A 13,648-nucleotide genomic window follows, 5' to 3' on the forward strand; every position below is an offset into this window, starting at 1 on the left:
TTTCTCTTTTATTTACAACTTCACATAATTATTTAACCTATCAAATTAAATCATTTTCACTTGATTTTTCACATATTTTTCATTTAATATATCTATTTTATGAATAACCAAAAAAATCACAAAAATATTGTTTATTTAATACATTTTTATTAGGTAAATTTAAATTAACATATTTTTAAGTATTTTAAAATACTTTAAATATAGTTTTCATCTGATTTTCAAAACCTAATTTCTTGTAAATATATTTTGTGATAAAACCCTAATCATTTAGGTCTTAATTAGGTATAGACTTTGTCTTTATCCTAATTAAGTTGACTTTTGTCAAAATTCAAAACTGTTTCTTTAAACCTCTGAATTAAACAGAAGATCAAGGTTTTCAGACAACAAAACCTTGTATCATTTCAAACCATTTTCAACTGTTTTTTTCATAAACAGTAAATCAATTTCAATGGGCCTCTAATGGAGTGTAAGACCCAACACCTTTTTCTTTTCATAGTTTGTTTTTTTCAAAACTGTATTTCTTTACAAAATCTTCTTATCTGTTTTCAAATACCTATTATTCCCAGTGAAACTCTTCATATACCTATGTGACCTAGTGTCCATCTTCACTTCTTCTGTTTTCAAATCAAAAACGTTAAACTGTTTTCAATAAACAATTCAAACTGTTACCAATAAACAACCAAGCTGATGGTAAAGCTTTGTACATACATCTTTCAAAGGTCTCTTCTTCATCCAGGTTAGGATTTATAGCTTTCAACTTACAAGCTTTCATTTAAATTACTGTCAAATATAAAACTGTATATATATTATTTAGAGCTCCGTCTGAGAACAACCTTGGGACAAATAAACTATATATATATATATATATATATATATATATATATATATATTATAGGACTATGGCCTAGGATTGAGAATGTCTTCCCGGTGAAGGCTCTTTCCTAATTAGAATTCCTTAGTTAAACCTCAAGATGAATTATTCCCAATGAAACATCTTGAAAAAAGCCTTAGAACAAAAATAGGGCACATCCACCCAAGAGGAATTATTCCCGGTGAAACCTCTTACCCATTTGCTTTGAGCCAAATAAGTTCAAAACCAACATAGCTTTCTCTTGTGCTATAACAAGGACCCTCAATTAACCTCCTCTTGGGCTTACAATACAAGGACCCACAGAATTCTTAAAAGCATATTCATAGCTTTCTCTTGAACTTGTATACAAGGACCCATCAGGTTTCTTATAAACATAGGAACAGGTCTTTAGTCACCTTTTAGCCTACCCTGGTGAGATTCTTCTACACTTTAAACCAGACTTCAATAAGCTAAGAATGTCTCAATCTCAGTATTGAGTCCACCTTTTGGAATGAGAGACATGGACAGTCTCTGTCACCCTTTATTTTCAAATCTCTAGTGAGTCTTCTCCTTAGCAGAGTCTAGCTTCTACATTTGAAATATCCTCAGCCAGAGTCAGCCTTAATCTTGGGCTTTAAAAAAGAAGTCTCAAACCATTCCTTAAAGTCAAAACCCCTGGAAAGGGTCAGCCTCCATCATTCCTTCATTTTAATAAAAAAACCCTGGAAAGGGTCAGCCTCCAAAATCAATCTTTCAAATTAAAAACCCCTGGAAAGGGTCAGCCTCCAAAACCAATCTTTCAAAGTCAAAACCCCTGGAAAGGGTCAGCCTCCTAAATCAATCCTTCAAAAATCCAAACTCCCTAGAAAGGGTTAGCTTCCAAAAATAACTTTCATTCAAACCTTCAAAACTCCTCAGTAGAGTAAACCCTAGGTCAATCACTCAAATAAATTCCCCAGAAAGGTCAACCTTCAAACCTGGGTCTTTCATTCATCAATCCCTGCTTAATAAGAGCACAGTCCCCCAAAAGGGTCAACCTTTAGTCTCTAAACAACAGAGTAATCCTCAATAGAGTCAGCCACAACCTTGGGCTTTGTACAAGGCAGATATTCTCCTTTGAGTCAAAAGATCCCACACTGGTATATCTTTTCCCCATTAAGAGTCAGCCACAACCTTGGGCTTTGTACAAGGTAGATACTCCCTTAAAGTCAAAAACCCTACTCATAGGTATTTCCCTATCCAGAGTCACCCACAACCTTGAGCTTTGTACAAGGCAGATAATAGAGTCTCCACAGTGAGTCCTTCCCCATCAAGTAGCCACAACCTTAGGCTTTGTACAAGGCAGATAAACATCATTTCCTGTGTCCAAAGATTCCTAACCTTTAGGATCTTTTCCCCACTAAGTCAGCCACAACCTTGGGCTTTGTACAAGGCACAAAATAGAGTCATCCATAGTTTGTTTCCTCAGCAGTCAGCCACAACCTTGGGCTTCATACAAGGCAGAAAATAGAGTCTCCCTAGGTAGAGTCAGCCACAATTCTAGGCTTTGTACAGAACACTAAAATAAACCTTTCAATCAAATAAAATAAACACTCTCCAACTAGAGTCACCCTCAATTCTGGGCTTCATACGGAACACAAATTTCCTCAGTCAAAAGTCAAATTCCCAGTGGAGTCATCTCCCAGAGTCAATAAAAACCTTTTAAGCCTCAAGCTTGGGCCTCATACAAGCCAGTCAAAAATCAAATCTTTTATACGGTAGATAGACATGACTTATCTCTATAGAGAGATATTTCTCTTATTTCACCATATTCAAACAAACAAACAAACATTTCAATTTCAAATATTCTCCCATTTAGTACTCTGAAAGGCATGCTCTGGCACATCCCCAGACTTGTACCATTTTCCCTAATTTTTGTTGAGAATCTTTCTTTCATTCAAGAGACACACGACTGGCATACTTGTACACAACCAAGTAAGGTACCTCTCTTAATGAAACGAACTCAGCTTTTCTGTCACTTTAAATGTTTGTGGTGGAATAGTAGAAATACCTCTCTGTAGAGATGACTTCATGTCTCTTTACTGTAAACAGAGATTTAATTCAAGCTTCAACCTTGGGCTTCAAGCAAGGCACCCAAAAAATCAATTCATTTCCCTAATTAGTTCCCCGAACTACAAAAAGCTCTGACTTCCATTAGGATGTATGCATGAGATTCACAAGGAATCTCAGCGAGCTAATCAAAAAACTAAAAATAGTCAGTCCATCTGTCTTTCATTTCAATTCAATTCATTTCTCTCTCCTAACACAAAGGAGAAACTTTCCCAATCAATTAGCAAACACAAACACATAGACACAGAGAAGGTTCCCGTAGAGTACTACGGATATGTAGGGTGCTTAAAACCTTCCCTATGTATAACCGACCTCCCGGACTCCAGAACTTCTGATTAGGTGAAATCCCCACACCTAGAAAACTCTTAGGGTTTATTTGAGATCTTTTTCCCCTTCCTCCTCGTAGGATAATTAAAAAGTTTGTATGCTATCGTAGGAAGAACTGAAATAAAATTCATCCCACAAGGGCACCTTTCTCCTTCCAAATTTCGCGTGAAGGCTCCGGCGTGCCGTCCTCCCAAGTGAAACGGGGAGGCAAAAAAACGACACCACACTAGTACCTCACATGCGATGTCGTATTGGATGTTATGACATCCACAATCAGACAGAATAAAACGTTAAAACAGAAGTGCATAAAAACAGTAAAGAACATAGCAAATTGTTCACCCAGTTTAGTATACATCAATACCTACTCTGGGGGCTACCAAGCCAGAGAGGGAATCCAATATAAGCAATATAAATTCAGAGTTAAACTCCCCCGTTTACAACTCTTCACTTAAGACCTACCCAATGTAATTCCAATATATTCCTAGACCTGAGTATCTCCACTCACTCCCCCTCAATCACAATAGTGATTACAAACAGACATTAAACAAATAAGAGAAGACACACTTTAAAACACACCTTGATCTGCTTAAAAGCTGCAATCAAGAGACACACACTCGTGCTTAAAAGCTTAGAGTGACAAAGTACATAAACAACCTATTCCAATACAATCATCAAAAGACAATTGCTTGGAGTACAAGAGACTAAACACACAGACACAGAACTACGGTTCTTCACAATTAACAAATCTCTCTGAATTCCAAATTAGGATTGCAGTCTTCTTTTATGCAGCTCTTGGGCCTCGGGCTTTCCAAGAACCAAATTAGGGTTAACCAAGTTAACCTAATTTACACGTCATCAGGTTGTTACAGAATGTGCAGTTAACGAAATCTTCTAGGAGAAATATTCAGCACACAATAAAATGTTTCCTAAATTGTAGATTGAGAGAAATCTGGAAACATAGTAATAAAACATAACAGCTCCTGCTGTCAGACATGGATGTCATGACATCGGTCATGACATTCACTAACAAAACATGTATTAGCTTAAACATATGCAGCCAGCATAACACCATATAAAGCATGTCATGACATTGGTCAAGACATTAAACACCCAGGAATGTTTTACCACAAATGCAGCCAACATGAAAACACTAACAATCTGCCCCTTTGGCAAATTTTTGGGTAAAACAACCTGTCACACCATATCAGAGAAACACTTGCAGCAGAATCCACACAACCATACACAAACAGAGCTAATACAGTACAACGTACCACACAAACATCATACACTACTACTACCATCAGTATGCATACATCAACCACAGCTACTGCTACTTCTACAGCAAACATCTAAGCACATAACATGGTTATACTACCACTACAACCATCCACATGAGCAGCTATCAAGTAAAACATAAATAAACTGCTATACTACACACAATCAAACAGATCAACACAAAATAAATAAGCATATCAGAATTGCTGACCATACACACTTGTTGTTCTGGGGTGACTTTACTCCCCCTATTTGGCCATAAAAGTTGCAAAAGCAAGCTTAATATGCAAATAAGTACAGACCAGAATTAAGTAAAAAAACAACAAGAAAAATATTACCACCCTGTCTTTATTCGTCAGAGTCAGACCCAGCAAAGTTGACTGCATCACTTTCTTCATTTTCTTCATCTAAACCATCAGTTGGACTGGTATTTCCTTCGTCAACTTCTTCTTCAGTGTCTCCTCCCTCTTTCTGTTCATCTTGTGCTTTTGTCCCTGCAGTGCTTGCAAAATCCTCATTACCATCCTTTTCTAGAGTGCTGATCATCTTCTCAAGAGATTTTTCCTTGCCTCTAGCTCTTTGCATGTCTCTTTCATCATTGCTATGACTTCAGCCTTACTAGCTGATGATCCACTCTTGGATGTCTCAACCGATGTCATGACAATGTCTGGGGCATGTGTTCCCTAAGACAGTTTATAATGGAAAGACATAGCACTTTCCCTTTTGCAAATAGAGTAACTTTCAACCAAGATGCTAGGGGGCTGGTTTAAGATGATGTCACATATGAGATAAGGGAATGCTATAGGGCCTATTACACTGTAGCAATCGGCATGCTTCATGGTTTGATCAAAAATGTAGGTACCATAGTCAAACTTTGCTTTTGTACCAACAGCATAGATAAATCTTCCAAGAATAGTTGAGACAGTAGACTTGTGATTTGTTGGCACCCAATTAGCAGCTCCAATCTTATGCAACATTGCATAATTCATGCTTAGATTACTAGCAGACAATTTTCCTTTCAAGGGCCAGCTCCTGACTTGGTTCGCAGTGATAACTTGACATACCTTGTTATCAGAGACTTCAAGCTTAGGTTGAGCTTCATCAGACCTTCCCAATAGGTTGTTGATCACAGTGGGTGAGAAGTTAACACATTTTCCGCTTACAAACACTTTTCTGAATTCCTTGGATCTCTTGTCGGCACACTCTTCATAGAGGTTTACTATGAACTCTTTCACCAGCATTTCATAGCATTTACTCAAATGGACCACAGTTTTTATTAGGCCAACAGCCTCAATCAAGTCCATTATGTCCTTACAATCATGAGTGTTTTGAGCCAATTCCCTCTCAAGAGCCAGTCTCTTTTGATACACAAATTTCCACCTATTTGCACTTGCAGCAAAGTGGAAGGATACATTGTCAATGGGAACTTCAGGTACACTAGCAGCAAGCTTACTAGCTGTGGGCTTCTTCTTTAATGGAATGTCATGGACATTCACTTCAACGTCATACTCGGATTCTTCAATAGGTCTTACTTTCCTCTTCTTTGGAACAACCTTGCTCCAAGATTTTGAGGGACCAATACTAACACTTTTAGCCACAGCTCTGCTCTTTATAGGTCCTGTAGATGTACTCTTCTTCTTGAAAGAGTCTTTGGAAGGACTTTTAACATCATTTTTCTTCAAAGGAGACTTATGAATCACAACTTTTTCTTTTCTCCTAGTCATGAGCCTTTCGGCTACACTAGAGTTCATAGTAGCAACCAAATCATTGTCAGAGTACTCATCTACATCCACCACATTGGTACCTGTTCCAGCATCCGCCCTTGGACTATCATCAACTCCAGAGTTTTCAATGTCATTGACATCCTCAGTGACATTGCTGTTCTCAACATCTTCTTGAACCTCTTCATTGTTATCTTCATCAGGCATGTGAATGTCACTACCAGCAGTGGGAACATCGTTATCATTATATTTGGTCTTGGGAGGATCAAGAGTCACGGTTTCTAAAGGGACAGATATCCCAAGGACCTGATGATTTTCATCCAAAATCTGTTTGAAAATCTTGGCTATGGAATTATTAACATATTTTGTTCCTTCTTTAGTAAGTTCCTCACAAGGGTTGGATGATGAGGGATTGAAGCCCTTCGTACGAACACTCTCCTTAGGTCTTCTTGCACGCGATGTTCTTGGCTTTGTAATCGTTAAATCATCAGCTTTAATCATCCTTAAAGGAGGTACATTGAGATCCCGATTAGGGTTGGTCAACTCATTAAGTGTTGCGGAGTCGGAGATGGGAGACACTTTCTTTGGGGAGGAAGCATTCGGTTGTTGAGACATCTTGAGATTCTTCAGGGGGCTTCTTGTGACACGATTGTGAGGTTCGTCAGAGCAGTTTAAATTTAGAAAGGTATTGATGAGATCAATAGAGTCGGTTGTCGTTTTTTGAAAGAAAATAGGAATAGGAGGGAACTTGACACATCAACTAAATATGGGAAGTTTCAAATAATGGATATTTAAAAAGCCCAAAGTGTATTCCCTTAATAGAATTAATTTCTATAATTATGTTAGGCGGAAAATACCTAACATACCCTTCATTTTTCAGAGAGATTTTCATCTATGGTCTTGGTAGTACCATCAACAATAGAGAGATCAGTAGTCACACAATTTTGATGATCTGAAGTTTCATAGTGTTGCCAACTGATGTTACAATATTGCAGCTAGAGGAACTTTTTGATTCATTGCTCACACTTGGCTCATTAGCAAATTTTGATGTCAAGACATCTGTTGTGACGTCTTCACATGCTCCTGAGATGGTTGGCTTAGTTTCTTTCAGAGCATCCATCTTTCTAGGTACTTGTTCGTTAGATCTTGTGTCTTCTAACTTGCTTTCCAGATCAGCAATATCTTCCATAAGACTTACTCTTTCTTCTAGTAGGAATATATTAGTGGTCCTATACTCCCGCACTTTTGCATACAGTTTCTCATTCATTAGACATGTCTCAGTAAACCCAGCAGCCAGTTCACTGATGGTGAGGTCTCCAACATATGATTCTTCATCAGATTCATCAGATTCATCAGCTTCTTGACAGTCACCCTTGATTTCTTCTCTGATCATGGAGTAGGCAGAGGGGTAGTTTGAGGTGTTAGGCTCCCATAGGTAGCAATTATCCTTAGACATAAATCCCTTCATGACTTCTTCATTTTCTCCATTTGTGACAATGCATTTTTCTTTAGTGAACCTGACATTGAACCCTTCATCACACAGTTGGCTGATACTTATAAGATTTGCAGCCAGTCCTTGTACAAGTAAGACATTATTCAGATTGGGAACACCAGGACATCCTGACTTGCCAACACCTTTGACGTCTCTTATTTCTCCATCAACAAGAGTCACATAACTGGTTCCATCAAGTTTGATGTCTACTAATAAGTTCTGTCTTCCAGTTTAATGATTTGAGCAACCACTGTCAAGGTACCGGTCTTCCTTGGCAGGCATTCTTAGAGAAGTGTGTTCTACTAGAGCGACATTCTTAGCCACCCACTGTTGCTTTCTATTAAGAGTATCATGTTTAGGTTTGGCTTGATGAGTTTGGTTTGGATATCCAACTAGTCTGAAACAGAATGGCTTTATGTGACCAAATCTTCCACAGTGGTGACACCTCCATCTTTGGAATTTCTTCTTTGTATGGCTTCATCTTCTATTTCCTTGATGTTGTGACATTGGTGCTGACATCTGGTTTGTTGTACAAGCTTCAGGTTTTAATCTCCTGATCCCAGAAGTAAATTCCTCTTTAGCCACAAATCCTACCCCAGACATATCTCCTGCTCCTTGTGTAACGCTCGGAAAAATAAGTATATGCTTAATTTGGACGTTTGTGACATCTATTGGAATTTTACCGTTTTTGGAGTCGTTTCAGTCGGTTTCGGGATGGCGGACTAATATTTAATTGAAGGTTTTCATATTTTTGGTACTAGAAATATCATTAAGGTAATATTCCGCGTTTTGGGGCGTTTGAACGATATTTGAGCGTAGGGGCATTTTGGTCATTTCCGCGGGATAAATATTTTCCTTATAAGAAGGAGATATTTGTGAGAAAGGAAAGAGGATGGAAAGAAAAAGGAGAGAAAGAAAGAGAAGAGAGGAAGAAGAAGAGCAAAGAGGAAAAACAAGAGAAAGTGGAGGATTCTCAACCGAATCGATTGCCGATCGTCATAATAGCAAGGTAAGGGGGTGAATCTAATTTATCTTGGATGTATGATTCTTATAGTCTTGTTCTTGTTCTTGTTCTTCTTGTTCCAATTTCCACAATTTTCTTGTGTGGTCTTTGTTTGATTTAAGTTTGTTTGAGAATGATTGTATGATGATTAAATGATATCCTTGTTGTGTTATGGTGATTGATCATGTTTGTTTTCCTTTTCCATGGCTTGATTGAGTTTGAATAAAAAGTTAGGTTTTGAGATAGATTGATGAATCAACCATGGAAAGTTTGATGTTAGGTTGTTTCTATGGTTTGTATGTGTTGTATTGGTGTTATAATGATGTTTGGGAGTGGTTTTGGTGGGTATAAGGGGCTTGGAACCGTTCTGGTTCGTTCTGGTTTTTTCTGGGTTTACGCAGGTCCGCTGAGCGGAGGTGGGTCCGCTGAGCGGAGGTTCTTTTGCAGAAAATTCTCTGCGAAGGTCCGCTGAGCGGAGCTGAAGCGGACAACAGCTTTTTCTGTTTTTCCAAAACTTTGAAACTCCGTAACTCTTGAACCGTAACTCCGATTTTGTCGCCGTTCGAAGCGTTGGAAAGCTAACGCAATGAACTATATTATTATCTAATTAAATGATTCATAGTATGTAGTATCCCATTATTTTTATTAGGATCAAGTGATGAGTTGTGTAGTATGTTCAATTATCCAAACTTTGAAACCTTGTAACTTTTGATCCGTAGCTCCGTTTCATACGCCGTTTGAAGCGTTAGGAAGCTAGTTGGATGTTCTATATGATAGTGTAGGCTTGGTTAGCTTGTGATTAATTGGTTATGGGGTGTTGTTGATAAAAACACATAATTGTTTATATGCGCAATATGATTGGTAAATAATCATAGTGCTTGGTTGTAATTGTTAATGATGTAGGATGTAGTAGTGGTTGGTTGATTTTCATAAATGGTTTTGTGAACTAGTGCATGATAAATCATGATGATGTGTTGTGTGAACGTTATCGTATTGATATGAGGTATGTGATTAATTGTCGATAACATGAGATCTTGTTCGTATAGGTTATGTATTAATGAATGTTCATTCTTGATATGTGACGGTGTTTGGTTGTTTGTTGTTAACATGATGTGTGGCCTTATGGCAAGTAAATGTTGTTATGAGAATGATGTATTATCATTGTTGAATTGTTGTTATTACAACTTGTTGATGATGTATTGATGGAGTTGTGGGCCAATGGTCAATATTAATTTGATGTGATGCAATTATGCGATAATTTATGCCGATGTGGCTAGTATGTTTTGACGGTGAATGTGTGTTGTGTGCTTATTAATGCCTGTGTGGTAATTATGGTGTGATGTAATTGATAACGATGTTATTAATTGGTGATGTATCCTTTTGGATAGAATATAAACGGTGTAACGTGGGTATGTGACCGTGTTATATTGTTGATGATGTTGTTGTCGTGTAATAGAGTCATATATTTGCACAGCATAACATTTCATTACGTTAATGGCGGAATACTATTAGCAGGTGGCCTGAATTGGCAATTATTACCAGTGGGGGCTTAATGCTCGGTAAAAAGGTGTATTTGCCCGAGTGGCAAGAGGTCATCAGTGGGGGCTAAATGCTCGATGACATTTAGTCGTAGCTTACTGCTCGACAAAGGTGTATTTTCCTGAGGGAAAGAAGTCCCAGCATAATGCTCGGCAAAGGTGTATTTGTCATAATGACAAGGAGGAGTTTTACTCCGGATTTGGTACCACATGCATATGCATAGTTGAGTCTCATTCATCATTGTCTGTCTTTATAATTTATGTTATCATTCATGTGTCACATTACTTATATATTGATTGTGGTTGAATGAGTGGATTACTTTGTTGTATGATTCTTGATGATACTTGTTGGCATTACTATAATTGTCATGCTTTCATTATGAATTATATTCTCACCCTTCTGCTGATTTGATGCTTGAGTGGCATCCTGCAGATTAGCCGCTTTTGGAGTCTTTTGGAAGAGGTAGTTCTCCAGTTGGTCTTGTCGGTCGCTCTGATACGTAAAACCGGGGAGTCGGGAGTCTGTTGTTATTTATTTGTATATGACTCTTTGAACATGTATATGTGATGATGTGCTGATGTGTATAGTAAACGCTTTATTTTGGAAAACTCCTCTTTGAGAGCGAGAGCTATATGTATATATATATATATATATATATATATATATATATATATATATATATATATATATATATATATATATATATATATGTTCATATCTTCCGTGTGTTATGTATCGTTTTATTGGCAGGTGTTGTATGCTTTTGGCATCGCTGATGTCCGTTTGTTTTCTAGGTGTTTGTTTGGTTACTTAGTGTAACATCCTAATTGTGTTGTATGAAATTTTAATACTCTGATATTTTCTTGCCTAAATGCTTTGGGTAGAATTGGGGTGTTACACCTTGCCCAAACTCTAGAATTTCTTCCAGAGTGTCAGTTCCATTATTAGCATTCTGAAGGATTTAGTCATTTGATCAAGCTTGTAGTTCAGCATGCTTACTTCACTACTGAGAGATTCTATGGTTGCTAGATGTTTATTCTTCTTAGTTTCCAGCTCCTTTATGATTATCTTTTGCTTCTCCACTTGTTTGCAGACTTCAGCATTCTTGATACACAACTTCTTGTATGAGGCAGCAAGTTCATCAAAGGTTAGCTCATTATCACTGGAATCCTCATCAGATGCATAAACACTAGTTGGAACTGTGACATGTTTTGCAGTTTCCTCTTCAGACTCATTGTCAGAGTCTTCATCAGACCAAGTGACGGACATCCCTTTCTTTTACTCTTTGAGGTAGGTAGGACATTCAGCTCTAATGTGTCCATATCCTTCACATCCAAGACACTGAACCCCTTTTCCTTGATTGGGCTTCTCTTCAGCTTTGAATCTTCTTCTAAGATCATAGGTCTTGTTGATGTCATTGGAAGTGTTCTTGACATCAGATCTGGACTTTTGATCAACCCTCTTAATGAACCTGTTGAATTGTTTTCCAAGCATGGCTATGGCTTTTGATAGATTTTCATCACTTCCACCATTGCTTTCTCTTGAATTATTTTTCAGTGTTGGAAACAAAAGCTATGCTTTGTAGAGAACCAACGAGTTCGTCCAGCTTCATGTTGCTGATGTCCTGAGCTTCTTCTATAACAGTCACCTTCATAGCAAATCTCTTAGGAAGTGATCTGAGGATCTTTCTTACCAGCTTTTCTTCAGACATTTTTTCTCCTAAGACTCCTTAGTTATTTGCAATCTCAAGGACATTCATGTAGAACTCATGAATGATTTCACCCTCTTTCATCTTGAGATTTTCAAACTTGGTGGAAGCATTTGAAGTTTAGTCATCTTCACCTTGGATGTGCCTTTATGAGTTGTTTTGAACAAGGCATTTAGTGCCTTGGAATTGCCCAAAGCTAGCTCTTCCTCAGTTTTGCTCCATTATTCTTCAGGAATTAGAACATAGGTTTCATCTTCCATAACCTTCTCAGGATGTTTCCATCCATTTTCCACAGCTCTCCAGGCCTTGCTGTCCACAGACTTTATGACAGCTACCATACGAGGTTTCCAGTAGTCATAGTTAGAGCCATCCAGAATGGGAGGTTTATTCCCAAACATTAACAATTCCTTCTCCATAGTACCATAATTTTGTTGTCCTTAGATCTCATCTTGATGTAAACAGACAGGGTGCCTGCTCTGATGCCAATTGAAAATTCTAGTACCTCACACGCAATGCCGTACTAGATGTTATGACATCCAAAATCAGACAGAATAAAATGTTAAAACAGAAGTGCATAAAAACAGTAAAGAACACGGAAAATTGTTCACCCAGTTCGGTATACAATAATACCTACTCTAGGGGCTACCAAGCTAGGGAGGGAATCCAATATAAGCACTATTAATTCAGAGTTAAACTCCCCCATTTACAACTCTTCACTCAAGACCTACCCAATGTAATTCCAATCTATTTCTAGACCTGAGTATCTCCACTCACTCCCCCTCAATCACAACAGTGATTACAAACAGACATTAAACAAATAAGAGAAGACACACTTCAAAACACACCTTGATCAGTTTAAAAGCTTCAATCAAGAGACACACACTCGTGCTTAAAAGCTTAGAGTGACAAAGTACATAAACAACCTATTCCAATACAATCATCAAAAGACAATTACTTGGAGTACAAGAGACTAAACACATAGACACAGAACTACGGTTCTTCACAATTAACAAATCTCTCTGTGTTCCAAATTAGGATTGCAATCTTCTTATATGCAGCTCTTGGGCCTCAGGCTTTCCAAGAACCAAATTAGGGTTAACCAAGTTAACCTAATTTACACGTCATCAGGTTGTTACAGAATGTGCAGTTAACGAAATCTTCTAGGAGAAATATTCAGCACACAATAAAATGTTTCCTAAATTGTAGATTGAGAGAAATCAAGAAACATAATCATAAAACATAACAGCTCCTGCTGTCAGACATGGATGTCATGACATCGGTCATGACATTCACTAACTAAACCTGTATTAGCTTAAATATATGCAGCCTGCATAACACCATATAAAGCATATCATGACATTGGTCAAGACATTAAACACCCGTGAATGTTTTACCACAAATGCAGCCAACATGAAAACACTAACATTAATAGAATGGTAGCCTTCAAATGGCAAGACTCATTGGATAAATTACAAAATTTGGAAAATGGTCATCTTTGTGGAAAAGGTATATTCAAATGTAATGACCCTATCCTCTCTCATAACTTCGATACTCTGAGCAAAGGCTTTTGTCGAAATGTGTTGAACTTCTCATGACAAACAAATGATTGTTGGTGATCAAGTCT

The 13,648-nt window shown here is 37.7% G+C and overlaps 1 protein-coding gene across 1 annotated transcript; it reads right to left on the reverse strand.

Moving 5' to 3' along the window:
- Positions 1-5,244: 5,244 nt before the first annotated feature.
- LOC131613613 (uncharacterized) lies at positions 5,245-6,897 on the reverse strand. Its single transcript, XM_058885267.1, has one exon. The coding sequence runs from the start codon at positions 6,895-6,897 to the stop codon at positions 5,245-5,247; it is 1,653 nt and encodes a 550-aa protein (XP_058741250.1).
- Between the last annotated feature and the right edge of the window lie 6,751 nt (positions 6,898-13,648).

The sequence above is a fragment of the Vicia villosa genome, linkage group LG6 (assembly GCF_029867415.1).
Source record: "Vicia villosa cultivar HV-30 ecotype Madison, WI linkage group LG6, Vvil1.0, whole genome shotgun sequence".
Taxonomy (NCBI): domain Eukaryota; kingdom Viridiplantae; phylum Streptophyta; class Magnoliopsida; order Fabales; family Fabaceae; genus Vicia; species Vicia villosa.

Coding starts and splice junctions, on each gene's coding strand:
- LOC131613613 (XM_058885267.1), bottom strand. CDS start 6,897: ATGTCTCAACAACCGAATGCTTCCTCCCCAAAGAAAGTGTCTCCCATC.